A 23,632-nucleotide genomic window follows, 5' to 3' on the forward strand; every position below is an offset into this window, starting at 1 on the left:
GGTCTCATCAGACCATAACAAATTTTTCCACATGCTTTTGGGAGACCTGATGTATTGTTTTGCAAATTTTAGCTGGGCTTGGATGTTTTTATGTGTAAGAGAAAGCTTCTGTCTTGCAACACTACCCCATAGTCTAGACATATGGAGAATACGGGCAATTGTTGTCACATATAGTACACAACCAGTGCTTGCCAGAAATTCCTGTATAGCTCCTTCAGTGTTGCTGTACAGGTTATAGGTCACATTAAAGGTGGGAAAAGTTTTGAAATAATTTATTGTGGTCTTCTTTTTTTCTTTTTATCACAAAAACCTGGCATTTTAACAGGGGTGTGTACACTTTTTATATCCACTGTGCCCACCTTTAATGTGACCTATAACCTATTCTTTTTAAAAACAAATCTGTTTGGGGAAAAAAATAAAAAAAAAATAATGTACAATAAGCTAGTTGCATAAGTGTGCACACCCTTTAATATTTTGTTGAAGCACCTTTTGATGTAATTACAGCATTCAGTCTTCTTGGGTACACATCTGCCCTCAATGAAAGAGACTCTTAACTCAAGTAAAGTTCAGCTTTCCTAGTAAGATTTTCCTGACATTTACTCGTTTGCCTGCTACAGCAAAAGTCATGGCTCACAGAGAGCTTACAAAGCATCAAAGGGGATCCCATTGTTGAAAGGTATCTGTCAGGAGAAGGGTACAAAAAAATTTCCACAGCATTGGATGTACCATGGAACACAGTGAAGACTGTCAACAAAAAGTGGCAAAGATCTAGGACAACAGTGACGTTGCAAAGAATGGACATCCCTCCAAAAGTGATGAGACTAGATGAAAACTGGTCAGGGAGGCTGCCAAGAGACCTGCAGCAACACTGAAGTAGCTATGGGAATTTCTGGCATGTACTGGTTGTGTACTACATGTGACAACAGTCTCCCGTATTCTACATATGTCTGGATTGTGGGGTAGTGTTGCAAGACTGAATCCTTTTTCTTACACAGAAAACCATCCAAGCCCGGCTAAAATTTGCAAAACAATACATCATGTCTCCCAAAAGCATGTGGGGAAAATGTGTTATGGTCAAATGAGACCAAGGTTGAACTTCTTGGCCACAATTTTAACAGGTACGTTTGGTGCAAAAACAAGATTTCACATCCTCAAAAGAACACCATTCCCATGGTGAAGCATGGTGGTGGCAGTATCATGCTCTGGGGTTGCTTTACTTCAGATGGAACTGGTGCTTTAGTCAAGGTGGAGGGAATTATGAACAGTTCCAAATACCAGTCACTTTTGGCCCTAAACCTTCAGGGCCTGCTAGAAAGCTGAAAATGAAGAGGAATTTCACCTTTCAGCACGATAATGACCCCAAGCATACATCCAAATCGACAAAAGAATGGCTTCAACAGAAGAAAATTAAAGTTTTGGAATGGCCTAGCTAGAGCCCAGACCTAAATCCAGTAGAAAATCTGTGAGTGGGGTGACCTGAAGAGGGCTGTGTACAAAGAGATGCCCTCGCAATTTGACAGATTTGCAGTGCTTTTGCAAGGAAAAGTGGGCAAATATTGCCAAGTCAAAATGTGCCATGCTGTTAAGACTCCTACCCAAGAAGAGCGAATACTGTAATTAAATCAAAAGGTGATTCAACAAAGTATTAGTTTAAGGGTGTGCACACTTATGCAACCAGCTTATTGTACGTTTTTTTTTTTTTTTTTGTATTTTTCCCCCTAATAGATTTGTTTGTATTTTCAATTGAATTGTACAGGTTGTAGATCACATTAAAGGTGGGAAACGTTTTGAAATTTATTGTGGTCTCATCACAGAAACCTGGCATTTTAACAGGTTGTGTGTACACTTCTTTTTTTATATCTACTGTATATGTTAAATGCGTGTTTGTGTAATATATAGTGTATATGTATGTATATAAAATGTGTTTTTTATCATATTTGGAATGTTGTGAATGCACTACAAGAGCAAAGGTAATTGCATTTTTGCTGAGCTAATGGAATATGTCACAATTGTTTACAGTTAAAAAAGAACAAAACAATTGTTCAGCCACCAAACTGGCAACATGTGCCATGAGCAATTACAATGGTATGCGCCTCTCTCTCTCTCTCTCTCTCTCTCTCGTTAAGGTAGTGAGCGCAACCTTTTAGATAGTCTTGCTGGTCTCTGTGTGTGTTTGTCTAGTAGTAGCCATAATTGTATTAGAGAATACTTGTATACTCCTCCTGCCTCCATGTTAATCATTTAAGCTGAAGCTGATGATATTTTTGTCCTTCAAATTGAAGTTTATACTAACTTATCTGTTAAATAAACTATTGACCTTTGGCCTTGCAAACTTACCATTCCATTGCTTCCAGAATTACCTTACCAATAGATGGCAGGCTGTAAAATGACAGAATGACTACTTGCCTTTCTCTCTTTCAAAAAGAGTATTCCCCAAGAGTCCATATTAGTATCTCCTGTTGTTTAAGGTATTTCTACTCTCATCTTCTTTGAATATGTCACACTAGTCCAAAACGTTGACAGCTTTGTGTAATTTTGTACTGCAACAACTTGCTCAAAAATCCTTTACCTCCATAGAAAACTGGGTTGGCAACTCCAGCTTGCTTTTTAACCACAGTGAAAACAAACTTGTGTTGACTTTTGCCAGAACAGTATTGTAAGCAAAAAAAAAAAAATTGTTCAGCACCTCATGCAAGCCATAAAAATGACTTCCTAAAAACTGGATAGGGTATATAGAACAAAATCATTCCTCATTGAAACTGCCAGATCTTTGATTGCTACCTACCTAATTCCGGGTCTATATCAGCATATTGAATGCTGAAAATGCCGACTGCAATTTAATCAAACTGAAATGTTCGAAATCGGTGTTCCGTGTATATAAAAAAAAAAAAAAAAAAAATTCAATACTTTCAACACTGACAAGTGGGGGACTTTGCCCTCACACCCCCCTACTTAAATATACCAACTCCGAGACTGCACCACAGTGGAGGAAATGGCATACTCTGACGGCTCACCGATTTTTCTTTCCCTGGGAAAGAGATTGCTGTTCCGTCACTTCGCTCTTCTGAGATTTCAAACATTTCAGTTCGATTAAATTTGGCGTTTTCAACATTCGAAATGCTGATAGGAACCTCTAATTTCAACCCTCCTGTATGCATCCTCTTTCTAATAAACCTAGCACCCTCAACTACAGCAAATGTTATCATAAAAATTGCTAAATTCACCACATATCAACCTAATAGAATACACTAGTGCTTTGTTCTCAAGGAATTAAACTGGTTATATCTCCTATACACTTAATCACAGTTACAGATGATCTGCAAAATAGTCTACTTCAAAGAACACCAAACCTACATTTCATCCACCCCTTCTCCACTAGCAGAACCTTGCACTCTGCTGCCAAGTATCTTGTATCCAAATCCATAACACTGCAAGAGACTCCTTGCCTATATATTCTGAGTCTCCATACTATGGAATTGTATCCATCCTCCCCAAAGAAAATCAAGATTTTTAAATGAATTTACTGTAATGTTGGCCTCCTCTCTCAACTCTGTCCCCCTTCCTTTTTCCTCCCCACAAATACAGTCCTTGTTTTCAGTGGCTGCATGTACACTGCTTTTAATTTGTATAATTGCAGTTGTTGAAGTAAATGTGTCATTGATGTGGTTGCATGCAGAGTTTCCCTGATCCATTCTGTTTTTTCTTTAGGAAAATTTGTTTGTTGGGAGGATTGTGCTGTGGTTAGTGGTGGTGTCTTACAAAGCATGACATTCCAATTTTCAGCTTTGGTGGCCTTAGTTTTCTAGTTTTGTTCTCTGCTGTGATGCTTGCTGTACACAGTCTGCAAGATGTTCTTCGTGTTTCACTGTTGTAGTCATTACATTTGGGTTATCTGCTTGCAGGTAGCCCTCAGTCGGCCTGATTAACAAAGTCTTGGGTCCTGCGTCGGTTGCTGTCCCTTCTTCCATGACGTCGGGTCATCAGGGGTATAAAACATGCAGCCGATGCCATTACATCGGTCTTTCTTGCCGTGCGGTGCCCGAAGCAGAAGCAGTTCGCAAGTGCCGGTCAGCAGTCTCCTGAAATTTTCGTTTTCGAGTTTCAGAACCAAAGTCTTCAACTAAAGCTAAGTACCCCGTTGGGGAAACTTTTTCTTGCTCCTTACCGATGTAAAAGTTAATAATTGCATTACTTGTGGAATGCAAATACCCCCTAAAGATTTTCATTCGTACTGTATTCCTTGCCTAGGCCCTGACCCCGACATACCTTGCTGTTGGTTTTGTGCTTTATGTAATCAGCGCACTATCCGTCATCGGTATATTTTCGCCCCTAAATATTTTGGTTCTTGGTTTAATTATTCAGAAATGTCGTCTGTTAGCCATCTGACTACCGGGATTCTGAAAAAACACAAAGGTAAAGACTGAGACAGGCGACCGAGGTCCAAAACTGCCAACGACGCTTCTCCTAAGCCAGTCGCCAGTTTGCCAGTACTCCAGTGAGGTGCTCTCGCAGCCCCTGATACCCGCTACTTCTGATTTGCAGGCCTCTACTGAGACCCATTCTGAGTCCGGTATGCCGCCGGATGCTTCAGCTGTGGAACCCACGGTTGTCTCTACCTTGGATGGGTCCGGAGCCGCTGTGCAGGCCCTGGCTTCTGAGGGTATATTCAGGCCTACGGACTTGCATATTAAACAGATGCCTCCTTCACTTGAGCCTAAATCTTGAACCATGCCTAAAAAAACCTACGCCCAGGCCACATGCTCAGGCCTCTATGCCTAAAAACAAATGATAAGAATGGCTGAAGATTTAATAACTCTAATCAGGGGTAGCCAACCCCCCCCCCCTTTCTAAGAGGCCTAGGACTGAAGTTGTTTATGAATCTTCTGACCAGGATTTTCTTTTTTCTGATGATTCTGATGATCTGGATTTCCCCTTTTCTACTTATGAGGATTCTGATGCAGAGGACTCCATTCCCTCTGCTTCCCCTCCAGAGGATTTTTCTTTTGGGGAAACATTGCATACTCTAAGGGAGCATTTCTGCTGGGAAAGCCAGGATTTTTCTGATTCAAAAAAGAGGCTTAAGGATTTCTTACTCCTACCTCAGCATAGGCCTTTAGCTATTCCTCCTGTACTAGACATTGTTGATGCTTTTTCGGAATCTAGTTTGGCCCCTGATTCCTTGCCTCTTGCTCCCAGAAACCCTGACAGATACTACAGGATCCCTGAGTCACACAAGTTCCTTTTTAAAAATCCTATTGCGGATCCAGAGACCATTTCACAGGGGCCAAAGGGCATTAAGGCTTCTATTGCTAAAAATCCTACCCCTTCTGATAGAGACTCCAGGGCGCTGGATAGATTGGGTAAGAATGTTTACACTTCTGCATCATTGGCCATTAGGGCTTTAAACTGCCAGTTTCATATGTTAAAGTATCTGCAACATGTTACTGGATTGCTTAAACTGAAAATGATGTTGATTCCTGACTGTGTGGAAAATAAAGAATTACAGGATTTAATGCATTCTGCTGAACAAGTTGGAAAACATACTTTGCAATGTGGTTTTGCTTCATTAGAGGCCTCTTGCAGGGCTGTTGTTACTGGGTCTGTGCTCAGAAGGCATGCTAGGCTAAAGGAGCAATCCTTGCCTGATCATGTTAAAGCTAAATTGCTGGATGCTCCCTTAAATCAGGACTGCCTGTTTGGCAACAAGGCTGAGGAAGTTCTTAAAAAGATGGAAGATAAAGCCAAATCTATGCAAACTGTTAAAGATTTCTTACAAGTTCAGCCTCATAGATTTAGTAGGCACTGGCCCTCTAATAATTGGTCCTTTCCAGCCCCTTCCAGGTCTTCTCAAACCAAACCCAAACACAGCAAAAGCCCCAGGTTTCAGTCCCAGGGGGGAGACACAGGACTAAGTGAGGGGCCTCCACTTCCAAATCTGGGAGTAATAAGACTCCCCCTATGGTAAACTGTCTCAATGACTTCTGTTTAAAATTTCCAAGCATTATCAACTGACTGCCCCTTTGGGGGGAAAGGTTGCTCTTCATGCAAAGAACTGGGAACTCGTTACCCAGGACAAATGGGTTTTAAATATAGTGTCCCAGGGATACAGATTTCACTTCCACATGTTGCCAACACCAAGCGGGTGGCCGGACCTACCCCCAAATCAGTGGGCAGAGGCCGAAAAACAAGTACTTTTTCTCTTAAGCATGGATCTATTCAGCTGGTACCAGAAGAGGAAAAGGGACAAGTTTCTACTTGAGACTTTTTTCCTGGTACCCAGAAAAGACGATTCATGGAGTCCTATCCCGGACCTGTATACCTTTTTGGAAATTCCAAAATTCAAGATGCGGACTCTTCACCAATTACTTCCTATGCTAGGCAAAGATGCCTGGTTGGCAACATTAGATTTAAAAGAAGCATACCTGCACATCCCAATCAGGGAATCTTGCAGAAGATACCTATGCTTCAAAGCAGGCTACATGCACTATCAGTTCTCTGCATTGCCCTTTGGCTTATCTATTGCACCCAGGGTATTCACAAAGTGCCTAGCTCCAGCTATTGCATTTTGCAGGCAAAGAAATATTCAAATGTAGCCATACCTGGACAATTGTCTAATTCAAGCAGAAAGCCAGGACATGCTTTGAATCATCTGGCCTTTGTACAAAGGGTTCTAACTTGTCTGGGGTACACCATAATCAAAAATAAACTACACCTGGTACCCTGTCAACAAATTATATTCCTGGGAGCAAGCTTGAATACAACTTCCCAGATGGCTTAACTCACACCAGAGAAACAAATTCATTTGACAACCTACTTCAAACAAGTGGCCCCAAAAACCCTGCTGTCTGCAAGTCAAATACTGCAAGCCTTGGGGTTCATGGCCTCCTGCATTCTTGTAATTCCATATGCAAGACTGCATATGAGGAAACTACAGTGGCATCTAAAAAGCCTATGGTGTCAACATTCTCAGGATCTAGAAGCAATGATTCCTATCATACCTTGCCTACGCCTAGAATTCCTTTGGTGGGCAGAGGCCTGCCACCAAAACAAGGCACTACCTTTCACACCACCCCCTGCCACCCAAACCCTAGCAGATGCATCAGACTATGCAAGGGGGGCTCACCTGGCAGGGAAGTGCATTCAGGGCAAATGGAACCCAAGTCAAATGCACCTGCATATCAATCAAAAAGAAATGTTAGCTGTACAGAATGCTCTGACAGCCTTCAAGGACCACATTCTTCCAGGACACCTTATGGTAAAGACGGACAACACCACTGTTATGTGGTACATAAACAAGCAGGGGGGTACACATTCTTACCCCCTCTGCAGACTACCCATGGCATTGTGGAAGACAGCCTTGAGCTACCAAGTGCTGCACCTACAAGCTCCATTTCTGCTAGGAAAATGAAATACACTGGCAGACGTACTAAGCAGAAACCTCATGGACCCACACGAGTGTAAACTGGAACCAAGGATTTTCGACATGTTGACAAGCAAATGGAGCCCAGATATAGACCTGTCTACCTATCCCCAGAACTATCAGTTGGACAAATTTTGTACAAGGACTCCCCACAAGCAAGCCTGGAAGGTGGATGCTCTGTCCTTCAGCTGGAAAAACCTATCCGTCTATGCCTTCCCCCCTCTGCCTCTACTTTCCAAAGTACTACTACAAATCAAACAGGACAAACCAAGGATGATTTTGATTGCTCCAGACTGGCCATGCCAAAACTGGTACCCCCTCCTGTGTAGTGTGTCACTGTTATCCCCATGGCACCTGCCTCAGACTTCCTTCCCTGTTGTCTCAGCAGGAGAACCAGATTTTGCACCCTCAGCTTCTAACACTGAACCTTGCAGCCTGGCTAAATAAATTATCTCTCCTCTACCATCCCTCAGTAAACCTGTGATGGATATCATTTTAGAGGCAAGGAGGCCTAGTACTAGAAAATCTTATGATGAAAAATGGAAAAGATTCTGTGCCTGGAATCAGTCTCAAGGGATGAGCACAGCAGTGTCCAATTTACCTCAGATTTTACAATATTTAACTGAGATGCTTCACAAGGGCCTCTCTTTTTCCTCCATTAAAATCCAAGCCTCAGCCATTTCAGCTCATTATAGCACAGAACCTCCCCTCTTCTCTCATCCACTGCTCAAGCAGTTCCTCAGAGGGGCCAAAAATTTGAGACCAACCAGGAGAGCTCCAACCCCAGCCTGGGACCTTAACTTTGTTTTGGAGAAACTCACTCTACCTCCTTGAGACAGCTGCTACTGCAGACTGAACATTTCTTTCTTGGAAAGCAGCTTTCCTTTTAGCAATCACTTCAGCTAGCAGGGTATCTGAATTACAGGCCCTTATGGCAGTGGAGCCTTTCATCATCTTTCATGCGGACAGGGTGTCCCTCAGAACCAATTCATCATTCATGCCCAAGGTGGTATCCATTGTGGCTCTTAATCAGTCTAATCATTTGCCAATTTTCTCTAAATCCAGAACTGGCTTTGCCACTGCAGTCTTGCAGGGCTTTATAGCTAGTCCTAATGCTATCTAAATTCCTCCTCCCAACCATAGCTTTGGGAATCTACCCAAATGTAATGACTGCAACAGTGAAACACTAAAAACATAGTACAGTTGTGTACACTTACCATAAATGTAGATGTTTGAGTGTATTCACTGTTGCAGTCCTGGTTACCCTCCCTCCAGCCCCCTAACTTCTTTTGGCTATACCTCTACTTTCCTATACTGTGCTTAAAAGAAGTTAGGACTGCAACAGTGAATACACTCTAACATCTACATTTATGGTAAGTGTACACAACTGTTGCAGTCCTGGTTACCCTCCCTCCAGCCCCCTAACTTCTTTTGGCTACACCTCTACTTTCCTTTACTATGCTTAAAATCCTTTTTGGTGTATTTGCTTTTTTGTTGGAGGTATATCATTGTACTTTTATATTTAATTGCTCCCCATTAGGAGGGCACCTGACATCTGGGGCAAGAAAAACTGATGTAATGGCATCAGCTGCATGTTTTATACCCCTGACTACCTGACGTCATGGAAGAAGGGACAGCAACCGATGCAGGACCCAAGACTTAATCAGACCGACTGAGGGCTACCTACAAGCAGATGACCCAAATGTAATGACTGCAACAGTGAATACACTCGAACATTTACATTTATGGTAAGTGCACACAACTGTACTTTCTTACTATATCTGTGTGTTTTTTCACTGTGTACTTCAGTTTCTTCTTCTTACATTCCAAATGGCTTGTAGGAGCACTGGCGTTGTTCACAATTTCGTGTGTGTGTGTGTGTGTGTGTGTGTGTGTGTGTGTGTGTGTGTGTGTGTGTGCTTGCATCCTGTGATGAGTTGGTGCTGCTGTTTGACTACTTCCTCTTTTTCTCCAGGTGTGTGATGCAGTAAGCTTTGCTCCTCTGGGACTCTGAACTGCATTGTATAGGTCTTAGATGAAAGAATGAGTTTCTTTGATAGATTGTCTTGTACTTTTTGTTGATATCTACGCTGGTCCTTGGTCACTTTGTATTTCCAAGATTTTTGCATTGTATATTACAATTTCAGAGCTGTTTTGGGGATGAAGAGCAAAGGTGCCACCTGCCTCCCCCCTCAGGTTTTAGCCCCCACTGCCTACCCAGTCATCAGGCTCAGTCAATCCATTTGTTGCTTACTAGGCAGGAGCTATGCAATTTTCATATAGTCAGGCAACAGTTGTGGTTTGAACTTTTTTTTTCTTTCTGTCCCCTCCCTGGCCATACCATGTACACCTCTTGGTGAGGTACTGAGAGGGGGACTTGCAGTGGGCTGACTGCAGATGATGTCCCTCACTTCCAGTAAGAACCTTGTGTCCTGCCTCCTCACTGCATGTGTGATGGTATCTTCAGTTTCCACCAGGGAGACTGTACTGCTCTCATCTGCAAGTGCAGGTAAAACTCAGCCTCCTAACTCTGGATGAGGGAAGTGGGCCACATACCCTCACTAGTTTCCTCCTCCCTGCCTTGCTCCTTCAGTGCTAGGGCCACTAATCAAACTCTAGTTGCCTGGTTCATAGTTTGGGATCCATCTTTGTGTGCCATAGAGGCAGATGTTAAGTTGTCAATCTCGCCTTCATTCTTGCTGGATGGGTTCGGAGCCGATCCTCGGCTCCGACTCGGCACTTGCTAAGCTCGGGAACTAATTTTACCAGCTCGAGGCAACCCTATATCCCATGATGCAAGGCGGAGACTACCCAGATCTCATTTGCCGCTTCGCTAACGAGGTGCCTTCTTTTACCAGCTCTAGGTAAGTGAACAGTTTTTGAGACTTTTAGTCTACCCCCCTTTAAATTTATATATATATATATTTGTGTTTTGTTAACCTAACGACTTACTTTAGCCCTATTCCCGTCAGTGTTCCCTTTTTTTCGAGTAATTTATTCCCTTTTCCCTAGTTAGGCCTTAGGCCTTCCCCTCCCTAAATTTTTTCCTGTCCGGGATTGTTTGTGTATGACTGTGTGTTATCCCTGTTTATTTTAAATTGTTGGACTGAGTGTTTTTGTGTGTGTGTGTTACTATTGTGTTTCCTCGACAGTTATGTCGAAGGACACTAAGGTCTCAGGCTTCAAGAAGTGTGACTCGTGCTGTCAGAAGATGTCTCTGACAGACGGTCACACTTCTTGTGTTTATTGCCTGGGACTTGCACCTGCAGGACTCTTGTGCTATCTGTCATGCTTTCAGCCCAAGAGTCCTGCAGGAGCGAAAAAATAAGCTGATATTAAGGGGCTTATTAAAGCCTGAGAGCTCCCCGACTAAGTCGGCGCCGGGGAAGCCCTCGAAACCTGTTAAGCCTTCGGCTCAGACTTCCAAGCCGTCGGCTTCGGGTTCATCCTCACCAGGTTCGAGATCGGCTCCGGCCGGAGCCGATCCTTCCACCTTACCAGTCTCAGTATCTGCTCCATCTGGCGCCGATACTGTCAAATCCAGACACTCAGTGTCGGCTCCGGCTGGAGCCGACGTATCTTCGGCTCCGTTGGCTCCATCGATCTCAAAAAAGAGATCTCGATCCCCTTCAGTGGAATCCATACATTCGGCTCCGAGATCACCCTTGCTCTCGGAGCGGAGCCATTGGAGCCGTTCTTCTCGGTTATCCAGGCTGTCTGATCACAACCTCGAGAGAGTGGTGAGTAGACTATTAAAGTCTCAGGCATTGGCCCAAATACTCCATAGCCCATCTCAACAGACGGTAGCTATTTCACATCCACCAAACATTCCTCCTTCGACTCTCTTACAGAGCTCGGAGCCGGAGCTCCTCGGAACCGGCACCGTTGTGACTTCGGAGCCGATACCACCCCTTTCGGCTCAGTCATCCTCTGCTCTGATTTCCTCCTTGAGACCTTCATTGGAGGGATCCGGGCGTCTGGTCTCTCTCGTCGGCTCCGAGGGGGCGAGTGGCATCGGACCCTTGTCCGACCCCGTTCTTCCTCTCGGAGCTTTGGCATTGGTGAGCTCGGCCCCGACATCTGCCTCGGAGCCTTCCCTCTCGGTGAGGCCTGGGGTTCCTATCTCTTCGGAGCGGGAACTTTCTGGTCTCTCTGACGGGGGAGCCTTCGAGGTGATGAGGAGTGTACTAGCCCCTGGGCTTAGTCAATGGACAGTTCCATCAGCTCCTCCCACTACAGTGCCTGCTGACGTCTCTTCCCACTCTCTTGCTCCCGGACCCAGAGATCCAACGCCTCAGGTTTCCCCATTGGGAATACCTTCCTCTTCCGAGGCTTCTCCTGATCCGTCAGGGGAACCCCCGCGTAAGAGGACATGTAAGAGGAAACATCTAGACTCCCCTGAGTCTACTACATCAGATACTGACTTGGATGAGTTGGAGGGATCCCCAAGGTCCTCCTCTGAGGATGTCTCATTTTCAGACATCCTTGAAATCCTTAAGCAGAGGGGGAACTGGCCCTCCCTTAATCCTTCCGAGGACGAGTCAGTATACCTGGAGGCGTTCGGATCTTGACCCTCCACCTCCTGGGTGTCTCCGCCTTTCGACCCTCTCATGGAGGTAGTGGCTCGGAAGGCGTGGATGGCTCCGGATTCGGTGGAACCTATCCCTAGGAGGCCTTCAAAATTTATTACGGCCCCACAAGATAGACAATATTTAACAAAGGGTGTCCCAGTTGATGCCATGGTGGTGGCTGCTGCCACCAAGAAGGAATTAGCTGATCCTTCAGTACCGGTCCATTCTCCTAACAAGGATTCTAGGACTATGGACAGGTACGGTAAGCTGATTTTTTCTTCAGCGACTTTTGCCATGAGATCGCTGAACTACTTATGCCACTTCACCCGCCTTCAAAGAAATGTTCTTAAAGAGTTGGGAGAAGTTTTACAGGATCCGTCCGCTGCTGGGTCTCAGGATAAGATTAGCTCACAGCTAGGAATTCTTAACTCCATTGCTAACTCCTCCATGCGGCTCATTTCTTATGCAGCCGATGGAGCGAGTAGGGCTGCAGGCACAGGAGTGGCTTTAAGGCGTCAGTCCTGGATGCGGCTTTGTAATTTTGCAGACCCCTTCAAGGTGTCCTTCACAAACGCCCCCTTTGATGGCTCAACCTTGTTCGGACCTCAAGTGAAAGACACTTTGACTAGATGCGAACAAGATGGCAAGACTCTTTCTGCCGTAGGAGTCCGTTTCTCCACCCCTTCTAGACCTTACCCCAAAGGACAGAAGGGAGGGAAAATGTGGTTCCGCAAATCTCAAGGAGTCACGCCTGACGCACTAAGTCAGTTAACCCCCAGAGGCAGAGGGGGTAACAATAATAGACGCCGCCCTAGGGGCAGAGGTGGTCCGCAGAATCAGGGTAGCAGAGAGCCTCTTTCTGACAAACCCTTCCAGCATCCCTGAGATGTTGCCCGATTGTCCGCCTGGAGGCAGTCGGGGAAAATTATCGCTGTACCCAATAGCCTGGCTTTCCCTTTCTCAAGACAAATGGGTACAGTCAATTATATCCGAGGGTTACAAAATTCCCTTTATTCAAACCCCAATTCAACAAAAGGGAACCCTTCCAGACGTTCCACCCGGTCTAAGGGAACTGGCAGTACTAGAAATATCAAAACTGCTAGTAAAAAGAGCCATCCAGCCAGTCCCAGCGAACCAAATAGGATCCGGAATCTACTCGAGGTTCTTTTAGTTCCAAAAAGACAGGGGACTGGAGACCAATATTAGATCTGAGCAAACTCAACCAGTTTGTAAAGAAATCAAGATTCCGGATGGTCACGCTTCAGTCCATTCTGCCCTTTCTGGGCAAGGACAATTGGATGTGCTCGATAGATCTTCAGGATGCGTACTATCACATAAAATTCACAGACGCCCAGAAGATTTCTCCGCCGGCTGGGGATCAGTCACTTCCAATTCAGAGCCCTGCCCTTTGGACTCACTACAGCCCCCAGAGTGTTCACCAAATGCATGGCAGTGGTTACGGCTCACCTGAGATGTCAAGGATTCTAGGTGTTTCCATATCTAGACGACTGGCTCCTCACTGCCACCACCAGGCATCAGCTTCTCCAAGCCAGAAATTACACCATTCACACTTGCAGAGGGCTAGGAATTTCTATAAATTTCGAAAAATTCGCCTTGTCAATCTATTACTTTTATAGGCGCAAGATTGGACACCGTACAACTTTCAGCAAAGTTAACAGACCAAAGGATCTTGGACATTCAAAGACACGTCCAGGTGATTCTTCTCGGCAACAAAATTCAGGCCAGATTTGCTCTGAAGGTACTGGGTCTTATGGCGGCTGCCATAACACTTCTTCCCCTCGCCCGCTTTTACATGCGTCTTCTACAATGGATGCTATTCACCCAATGGTCTTTTCAACAACTTCCCATGCGTCACGAGATCATAGTAACTCCAACTTGCAAAAGACATCTGACTTGGTGGATATCGTCCCCTCAAATCCATCAAGGCAGACCATTTGTTCGTCTTGCCCCGGTTGCCAGGGATACATCGGACGCCTCCTGATCGGGTGGGGGCATTATCAGGGCAGAATGGTCCATGGCACTTGGCAACCTTTCGAGTACCATCTGCACATAAATGTTCTGGAGATGAGAGCAGTGCTTTTAACGTTGCAGGCCCTCAACGACTCTCTTCCCCTGGGAACTATTGCAGTCCAAACAGACAATATGTCTGTAGTGTGGTATATAAACAAACAGGGCGGAACCAAGTCCTATCCACTGTGTCGAGAGGCTCTCAGACTTTGGCAATGGGCAATCTCCTCTCACCGGTTTCTGATAGCAACGCACATCCCCGGGAAATCCAACATCATAGCGGACAGATTGAGCAGAGCTATTCTCATGCCTCACGAGTGGTCTCTCAAACAGTCAGTGACAGAAGAGATTTTTCAGAAGTGGGGCCTTCCTTTCTGCGACCTTTTCGCTACACCTCAAAACAGCAAATGCCCAGATTTCTTCTCTCTCTTCCCCCTTCCAGGCCATCCCCCCAGAGACGCTCTAACCCAAGATTGGCCCCGGGGACTTCTTTATGCCTTTCCCGCTGATACCTCAGCTAATTCAGAAAGCAACCGCCTTGAGAGCCAAGTTGATTCTCATTGCCCCTTATTGGCCTCGACAGATATGGTTTCCGTTCCTACATCATTACCCCTTGGTACAGCCATGGCATCTGGACCCGGTTCCAGATCTTCTGACCCACCAGTCGGGTCAACTGCACCAATCCATACCTTCTCTCAACCTCACTGCTTGGTTGCTCCACTTCCATCCTTAGCCAGGCTTCCTATAATTTCTAATCCTGTACGGGATATCATAGTAGCTTCCCTAAAATCTTCTACCAGAAAGATTTACACTAGTAAATGGCGACGTTTCTCTTCCTGGGCAAAAGCTAGGAACATAGACCCCTATACTGCTCCAATTCATTCGGTATTGGACTTCCTAGCTGACATTTTTCATTCAGGATCCTCTTCTTCCACAGTGAAAGTTCAACTGGCAGCCATTTCAAATTTTCATATAGGCTTTTTGGACCACAACATTATGTCACATAAACTTTGCAAGGCATTCCTTTGAGGTATCTTTTTATTGAAACCTCCGATTAGAGACCCACTACCACAGTGGGATCTAAATTTAATTTTAACATCCTTGATTCTTCCCCCGTTCGAACCTGCAGTTGCCTGTTCTTTGAAATTGCTTTCTTGGAAGACACTTTTTCTAGTTGCCATTACTTCTGCCAGGAGAGTATCTGAGCTTCATGCTGTCTATATTCGCCCTCCCTATTTAATATTCCACAAAGACAGGGTATCTCTAAGGACTAATCCATCTTTCTTACCAAAGGTGGCATCGCAGACTAACCTAAATCAATCCATTGATCTTCCAGTATTTTTCCCGAATTATTCTGATAGAGCGGAACAAAAGTTACATCATCTCGATGTTCACCGCCAGCTCAGATATTATCTGGACAAGACTAAAATTTTTAGGAAATCTGATCAACTGTTTCTTTCCTATGCAGAGAACAGGAAAGGCCTTCCAGTTTCTAAGGTAACTTTATCTAGATGGCTGTCTTCTGTGATCACTTACATTTATCAGCTCAGAGGCAAAGAGTTGATTTTTAACCCAAAAGCCCATTCTACCAGAGCTCTAGCTACATCTGCAGCTTTTCAAGCTATACTTCCAATAGACACTATTTGTACAGCAGCCACATGGGCCTCTCCTCATACCTTTATTTCACATTACAAATTAGATTTGGCCTCCAGAGACGGAGCGAATCTTGGTTCCACTGTTCTCAAGAGTCTGTTCCATTGAGCCACCCAGGATAGAGGTGCTAGGGACGCGGTCCCATCCAGCAAGAATGAAGGCGAGATTGACAACTTAACATTTAGAAGTTATGTACCTACCATAACGTTCCATGTTAGTTGTCTTCTCTGCTTCTTTCTTAAGGCCCCCTCCATCCCCTAGCCTGGTCAGACCGGGAAGATTATGCATCTTCTATTAAGAGGTTATTACCTTTTTCTAGCTGTTCAACTTCTAGTGTCACTAGATTACGTTGATCCTTTCTAGAGGGTTATGATGTTATTTAGTATTGTTATTTTTCTTCCTCCTCTTCAGTTGGAAGAAAACATTGCTATTTCTTTAGCTACCAAACGAGATCTGGGTAGTCTCTGCCTTGCATCATGGGATATAGGGTTGCCTCGAGCTGGTAAAATTAGCTCTCTAGCTTAGCAAGTGCCGAGTCGGAGCCGAGGATCGGCTCCGAACCCATCCAGCAAGAAAGAAGGCGAGAGAAGACAACTAACATGGAACGTTATGGTAGGTACATAACTTCTAATTAGTGTGCATTGAAGTTCTTTGCTTCTGTTGAATATGTTCAAGACCCCAACGTTACCTGACTGACTGTGATTTATCCTCATTAATGGTAGCTTTCCTGCTAAATCAACTTGGACCGTTAGCCACACATTTTACTTGATCTCTAGCTGTATTCAGATTCTGAGTCTGTTTCAACATCTGTTTGCTGTGTAGTTTTTGAAAAACTGCTCTGTTCTCCAGATTTAGGTTCATTGATATCATTGTGCTGTTTGTGTGGAGTGTCGTCTTCACATACATCCTAGAAGTGTGCTTTTTTGTGAGCTCAGGTGGTTTGAAGTTAGCACAGAACTGCTGTGAAGTTTGCCATTGAATCCTGCATAAGTGCACTAATGCATACTTCTGTTAAATGCTGTGAACACACTGATTTCCTTTGAGAGTGATTTTTTTGAATATAGTCTCATTTAGTTTGAAATCTTTCCTGCTGCTATATAATTAGACCTCTCTTGGGTCTACCAATTTGTATATCGTCAGTATTGACATTTTGCAGAACTTTTAGCCTGACGTTCTGACCATGGCAGAGCTGTTAATTCCTCATAGAAACCATGGAGAGAGAACTTAGTTCTCTTCTTGGGAGGGAGACCATGAGTTTTTTGACATCTTTTCTTATGGCTAATCAGAGGCAGAAAAAAAAGGCAGCTGGTGTGGATGTTGCTATAATTGTAGTTTAACATGCAGATAATTGTCTTGGAAGTTTGGGCAGTTGCATTATATGTGGTGGATGAGAGAAACCACAGTGCATAGGTGTAGTGTGAGTACAACTAAGTTTGGTGGTTCTGAAGGTTTCCAAGGGGAATACACATTTTATGAAACTGGGCATTGACCTTCTTTAGTAATCTGCACTACGGAGTGGTTAAGTAGTTTTATTTTCTTTGTGTCTTCTAGCCACCTGTTAAGGAGTTTGGACTTTGGCTGTCGCTCTGTCTGCCATTCAATAATGAGTGATAAGTTACCACTTTTATGTGCACTTACTACTTTCAGTACAATAATCTAATTCATTGCATACTATCTTAAATATCTAAAGAACCAGACTTTGAGGAGAGGCCCCACTTGGGAATGCGGAGGGTTAGACAGAGTGACAACAGGTGTGTTGGTCAAAGTTGCAATTTTGGAATTTAATTCCCTCTTTTTGAGACTGAATGTATGCTGATTTGATATTGTTTATGCTGTTGAGGTTAAAAGTAAATAGGAATGTGAAAATAAACTTAAAATAGTAATTTAAAATCGCACTACATTTAATGCTTTCTTATGTAAGTTTTGTATTCTTCATTTTTGTCTTGGCTGATTGACTAAAACAAATTAGTACTGTTGCATAATATGAGTTTTAACTGTGTTTTTCATTTGTCTCTGTAGTCTGACACATTAGTGGTATGTGATGTTGACCCTGAACTGAAGGAGAAGCTGAGGAAGTTCCGTTTCCGTAAGGAGACTAACAATGCTGCCATAATTAGTAAGTAATATTTAGAATGTTTGTTTATATTGGGAAGTGTCTGCGGTGCTTATTTCAGCTCGTCTTACAAGTTTAAATGTCTGCCATTGAATTTGGTTTCCTTGAAGTTTGCTTCTTTTCAGGTTGGTTGCCATTGAAATATGTAGCCAAACATTGTTACTGAATTTCACGTCTCCGTGATGCCTGGTTCGGCCTGCTGAGAATATATTGTAGTGGCTCACATAGGCCTATTTTCAGAAGCTGATTGTTGGTCGTAAATAGTATTTGAAGGTTTAAAGAGTAGAGTCCTTCTTATTAATGCCTTTACTATCTAGCCCGCGGTGGTGGTGCTGTGGTAGCGTTGTCACCTCACAGTAAGACGCTGTCCGGTTCGATTCTCAGCTAGAGCATCTTCTGCGTGGAGACGTGTGAATGGGCGTGCCTTTGTTGAAGGTTGTGCGTCTGGGCTGGTAACTCGGCACGTAAAAATCAACTACCAATCATTAGCATTCCGGAGTTCCGCTGTGGCGACCCCTAACCGGGAAAAGCTGAAAGACACAACAACAACTATCTCTCCCCAGTATATCTTAATTAACAGGTCTGTTTGTAGTGATTCTACTTAGGCAAATGTAGCTTACAGTTCCACTAGTGCCTTAATTTCCTTTTCAGGGCTTCTAGTGCACTAGCCCAGCTATACCTCACTGCTCACCCAGTATGTATGTATATATGCAAGTATGCCTTTTTACTGGTTTTAGACCAGTTGTGAATTGCAGGAAGGATTTATGTGTTTGTGAGGTGGTCTCCATAGTCAGTGGCCTATTCAAAGTACCTAATTTCATCCTTATTCCATAGTATCTGTTGGAAACCTGTTTGTCGTCTCCCTTTAGTAGTACAGCATATGGACCTGCTGAGTTTATTCTGTAGTGAATCTGTTCTTGTCACTCTTGTCAAAACTTTCACGAGCCCTGTTTTCAAACTTTTACAGCAACCCTGTAAACCACTACATAATCATTTCTCTTAGTGTTTGAGTGATTGTTTTCTTGGTTGGAAATCTTTGGGGCCTTTCCAGTGAGCAATTTTTACATACCAAAGAGAGCATTGTATTCAGTGATGGGTGTGGTAGTGGAAGGCTATGGTAGGAGTAACTTCTTTGGATCTAGGAGATATTTCTTTGGAAATCAACTGGGCCAGATAGAAGGAAGGAAATATGATTAAATTAGGTCTGTTACGACCGTATCTTTCTGAAGAGTAGTATCATTGATAATGTATAAGGTGGGAGCAGTTTTTCTTCAAAATGCTACTATGCTGCTTTTTTTTTTTCCTTCTTCCCAGTTAGCATCTGTTTTTGATGCACCATGTATGTGCATATTCCACAGCCTCTAAGCTTTTCAAAGAAGCCCTTCACAAAACCAAACTGAGTGGGACCTAAAGTTATGTTGCCTGTGTCTGCATAAGTAATTACTGATATGATGCATTCCATGGCTGTAGATATAAGGCTGGTGAGGCTGAAGGACCACCCTTGTGTAGGGGGAGTCACTGTGATTGTTCTTCAGACATTAGGAACAAACTCTGTAGATAGGTGGACATTGAACCATTGAGTAGAGGCTTAGACAGTGCATACGTAGCATGGATGAGTATGTGGCCTGGTTTGTTGTCTGGTTCTGTTGAGGTGTTATGTTTAGCAAGGATTCTAAGGCTTTTTCCAAAGTGACAAAGACTTCAAAAAACAAAGTGTACCTTGGTTGGATAACAGTGCTCACACACACTCTTAAACACAAAACACTATACCAAAACAAGCGATGATGTGTGAGACATGATTGATGTGTCAGAGAGCACAGCAGATCAATTAAACAAATCAATTGTGCAAAAAGCTTTAAACAATGCTGCCAAACAATGCGCTTTCTGATGGCCTTCACTCTGAAAAATGAGTTTGATGCTATTCCCATAGTTCATATATATACACAATATATAGAATTAAAAAATAAAAAAATTAAATATTAATTAACAAATAAAATCAAAAGAACATCATACAATACAAACTTAAAACAAGTCATCCAATCTCTGAATCTAAAAATAAATAAGCAATAATCAGACAATAATAAAATAAAACATAAAATATATATATACATATGTAATAGAATACAAAAACATATATATATACTTCTTATACTATAAAAAACTAATGTAAACTAATAATAAAAAAATAATAACATATCAATAAAATAAAATATGTGCAAATAAAATACCAACATTTCATGTCAAAAAAAAAAAAAAAAACATAACTATGAAAGAAAAAAAAAACACACAGCCTATATACTATCTGTCTAATATATATATTCCTTCTTTTTTAAGAGCTGGTTTTATCCAAAGTGAGTTCAGGGGGAACAAAGTTCTTGGTGACAGTGGAGACAACAGTGTGGGTAAGTGGGGTCAGTTTGGCACTAGATGTGTTAGCTGTATCCTTGGCTGTGAATGGATGATGAGCTCTGTGCTTTGTTGTATAATTTTCTGACGTAACTGAAAGAAAAATTTGTAGTTTTGTTTAGAATATGTGGCATCCCTAAGTTCATACTGTGCTTTACATTTTCCAAGAGTATTTTTAAGTTCCTTTTCTGTCGTGCTTCAGTGAAGTCTGAGGTAGGAAGATGGGGGATTTCTTGCAACTTTTCATTATCTTCCTTCGGTTGTGTAGTTATTAATACAGGAGTTCTACTGGGGAGGGTTATTCCTGCATTTACTATTATATTTAAGATGGATAGGTACAGATTTTATGCAACTACTCAGGTGCTTTTAGATGGCGCGATGAATGTGTCTTGTCTTTTCAGTTGACTCCATTTTCAAGGAACTGTTGAGAAATTTTGCATAGGTCTTCTACAAGCTGAAGTCGGTTTGCCTTGGAGAATTCCTTAAAGATGGTCTCATTTGGTGAAGGGATGGTACCACTGGGCCTTAAAGAGAAGATGACAGACTGTGGTCAGATTTAATTGAGGATGAGGAGATGCAGTGCAGGCAGGAGCTAGGTTGGTAAGAAGGTCAAGGATATTGGAGCCTCTGGTAGGTAGTTCTATAGTTCCCTCCATTGCATTAGTTTTAATGAAGTCTAGGAAATGCTGAGCATAACCATTTGTAGAGGTGCAAGTGTGCCAGTCAATGCGTGGGTAATTTAATGTCTCCTAGTAAATAGTATTTGATTTGATATCTAATGCCTTGATGATGATGATGATGTAATTTCTGTGATCATATGACATTGATGGAGATCTGTAGCTAGTAATGAAGTAATAGTTAGATTTGTTAAGGGTGATTTGGATCTCTATGAGCTCGGTTAGGGTTGTGGGTAATTTTGGATGTGAAGTAATGAATGGTGTTTCTAACAAATGTATGAATTCCCTCACAGTTACCCAAGGGTCTGAAAGTATGATAGTTTATAAAAAACCCTGGTAAAGGAGTACTGTCATTGCAGTGAAACCACATCTAAGTAAGTACATAAATGTGAATTGGTTTAGAGTTTCAGAAGGGGCTTGTGTTCTGGCATCTTTCTATTTAGACTCCTAGCATTGATGTCCAAATTGCAGTATTCTATGTAGGGATGTCCAGTACGGGGACTGTTCCTTGAAATGACACCATGGATGCAGAAAAGGCTTTATCCAGTATGTGCAAGCCCTAGTATAAATGTAAGCCATCCCTTGTGATGCAGGAAGTCTTGGCTACCTTATCATCCCAGGCTGATGCATTCTGGATTCCATTAGAATGATACCAGCTACTTAGCCAATCATCATGCCTTTGTATGTAGGCATCATTCTTGGTGAAAGCAAGATACACTAAAGACCAATGTCTTTCCTGCAACTAACAGATGAATAGCAAGTTCCATCATGTCTTTCTGTGTGTGTCCCTCTGGGTGGAGCACCTCAGGTCATTCACTCCTACATGTGCCACCACTAGGTCATAGTCCTATTTGTCTGGCTTATCCTGGCACTGGACAAGTAGCTTTCAATCACCTTGTTCTTGCCCAGTCTGGTGAGTCTGTATGCCTAACTACAGAGCCACCTATGACTAAAGCATTTTTCTGTTTGAAATAAGACTTAGTGGGCCTTAGGCCTGCTTTCCTGATTACTGTTGAGTGAGCTCTAATTTGCAGCATGTGTTGCCTTGTGTGCTGGAGGCTGGGATATTTTACATTTGAGTTGGGAGGATATGGCTAATTTTTCTTTACATCCTGTGGTGGTGTTGAGGTATATTGCTTACTGATATTGGGCTGATGTGAGAGGATTGTCTCCATGTTTCTTAAATATTTGCATGTCAGATTTGCATCTCAGGTTGTACTATCGCCTGTTGGAAGCAGTGAAGTCAGTAGGCATAACAACTAGTGTAATCAGACTGACCACAAATGTAGATGGAGGCATGTTGCCAATGGGTGGGTGACTGAGGCTTGTGCAGTACTCTGGTATTTGAGGTGAACTGCTATAGTAAACCCCAAAGATTTATGGATGAAGTATTTAGGGAGATAACTTGAAGTTAGGTTAGACAGGTGCTAGTCAAACCTGTCTGTCGGTAACCTGCATATATATCATGGTTTCTGCACTTCCTTTTAGGAATTGCATCATTATTACTGCCGATAGTCCTTGCACACCTTAAAGTCTATTACAGAGGATCTTCCACATTCTCATTTTACCAATGCACAAATAGGATTTAGTAGTATATTGCTCATGAAAACTGAATGCATCATGCCAGTGGTTGCTCTAAACTAAAGTCAGTACATTGCCACCCTCCAGACAACATTTAAATAAGCTTTGCAAATTCATCTCTGTCTGACCGAGTACATTTCCTTAAAGCCAGATGGCTGCCAGTCTTAGTATGTGTAACCTTTAAACTCCAAAATATAGATTACTCTCTTTCCTTAGCACATAAATACTCAGTCAACCAGCAACTATCCTTTTCAGGCAGGGTTGCCACATTTCTGACTGGCCAGGTAGGGACTAAAAAAAAAGGTCTTTCACTGTAAGTGAAGACTAAAAAATAAAAAGGTCTTCCACGTCTTTAATGCGGAACAGAAGTTCCGCATTAAACAGAAGTAGATCTGTGTTTGTTTTTTATTTGATTGGCCCGGGCCAATCAAAAATAAATTAAATATGGAGCTACTTCTTTTTAATGCGGAACTGCGATGTTCCGCATTAAACAGAAGTAGCTCTGTTTTGCGATGTTTTGATTGGCCCATATAACGGCACACGGGCCAATCAAAAATCACTAAACACGGAGCTTTGTTTAATGCGGAACTTCCGCATTAAACACAAGAAGCTCCGTGTTTAGCGATTTTTGATTGGCCCGTATGCCGGTATACGGGCCAATCAAAAAAAAAAACAAAGCGGAGGCTGCCCGAGATTTAAACCGGCAGGGCGGGACTCAGGATCAGGCTGCTGATTTCGGGACAGTCCGCCCAAATAGGGACGTCTGGCAACCCTGTTTGCAGGTAAAACAGTAGTGCCCTCTCCCTAAGTAGGCCAAGTTTAAGTCTTTGTTAGGTCTGTTAAGCTTGCTGGAATCTGACATTGGACCATTAGAAAGCAGAATACTTGTATCAAATCCAGATCTTGCTAACCCGCCTGACCTGTATCTCTAAATGCTAGTACTTCAAGGGTAATGAATAAGTATCCAGATATGTTTTGTAGTTTAGTCTAAGCTGTATATTGAATGTATCATAACATATGTTGCATTCAGCATTATATTTGATTCTCACATATCTGTTAGCATTAAGGGGATAGGGAACTGAAGCTTGTGCATCAGAATCCATTGGTGTGACTCCACCAAAACAAAACATGACCTTCAACAATTCCAGATGTGTTGCAGCAAATTACACTCTAGAATTCATTT

The 23,632-nt window shown here is 42.9% G+C and overlaps 1 protein-coding gene across 1 annotated transcript in view; it reads left to right on the plus strand.

Annotated features, from left to right (window-relative positions):
- The window catches only part of LOC122788139 (glia maturation factor gamma), a 515,865-nt gene that overhangs the window by 63,155 nt on the left and 429,078 nt on the right, over positions 1 to 23,632 (plus strand). The window contains exon 3 of the mRNA XM_044055132.1: positions 17,692 to 17,788. Coding sequence (XP_043911067.1) covers positions 17,692 to 17,788 — 97 coding nt within the window. The remainder of the gene's footprint in view (positions 1 to 17,691; positions 17,789 to 23,632) is intronic.

Source organism: Protopterus annectens, chromosome 1.part0, assembly GCF_019279795.1.
Source record: "Protopterus annectens isolate FY-2018-M chromosome 1.part0, PAN1.0, whole genome shotgun sequence".
In the NCBI taxonomy this organism is placed as follows: domain Eukaryota; kingdom Metazoa; phylum Chordata; order Ceratodontiformes; family Protopteridae; genus Protopterus; species Protopterus annectens.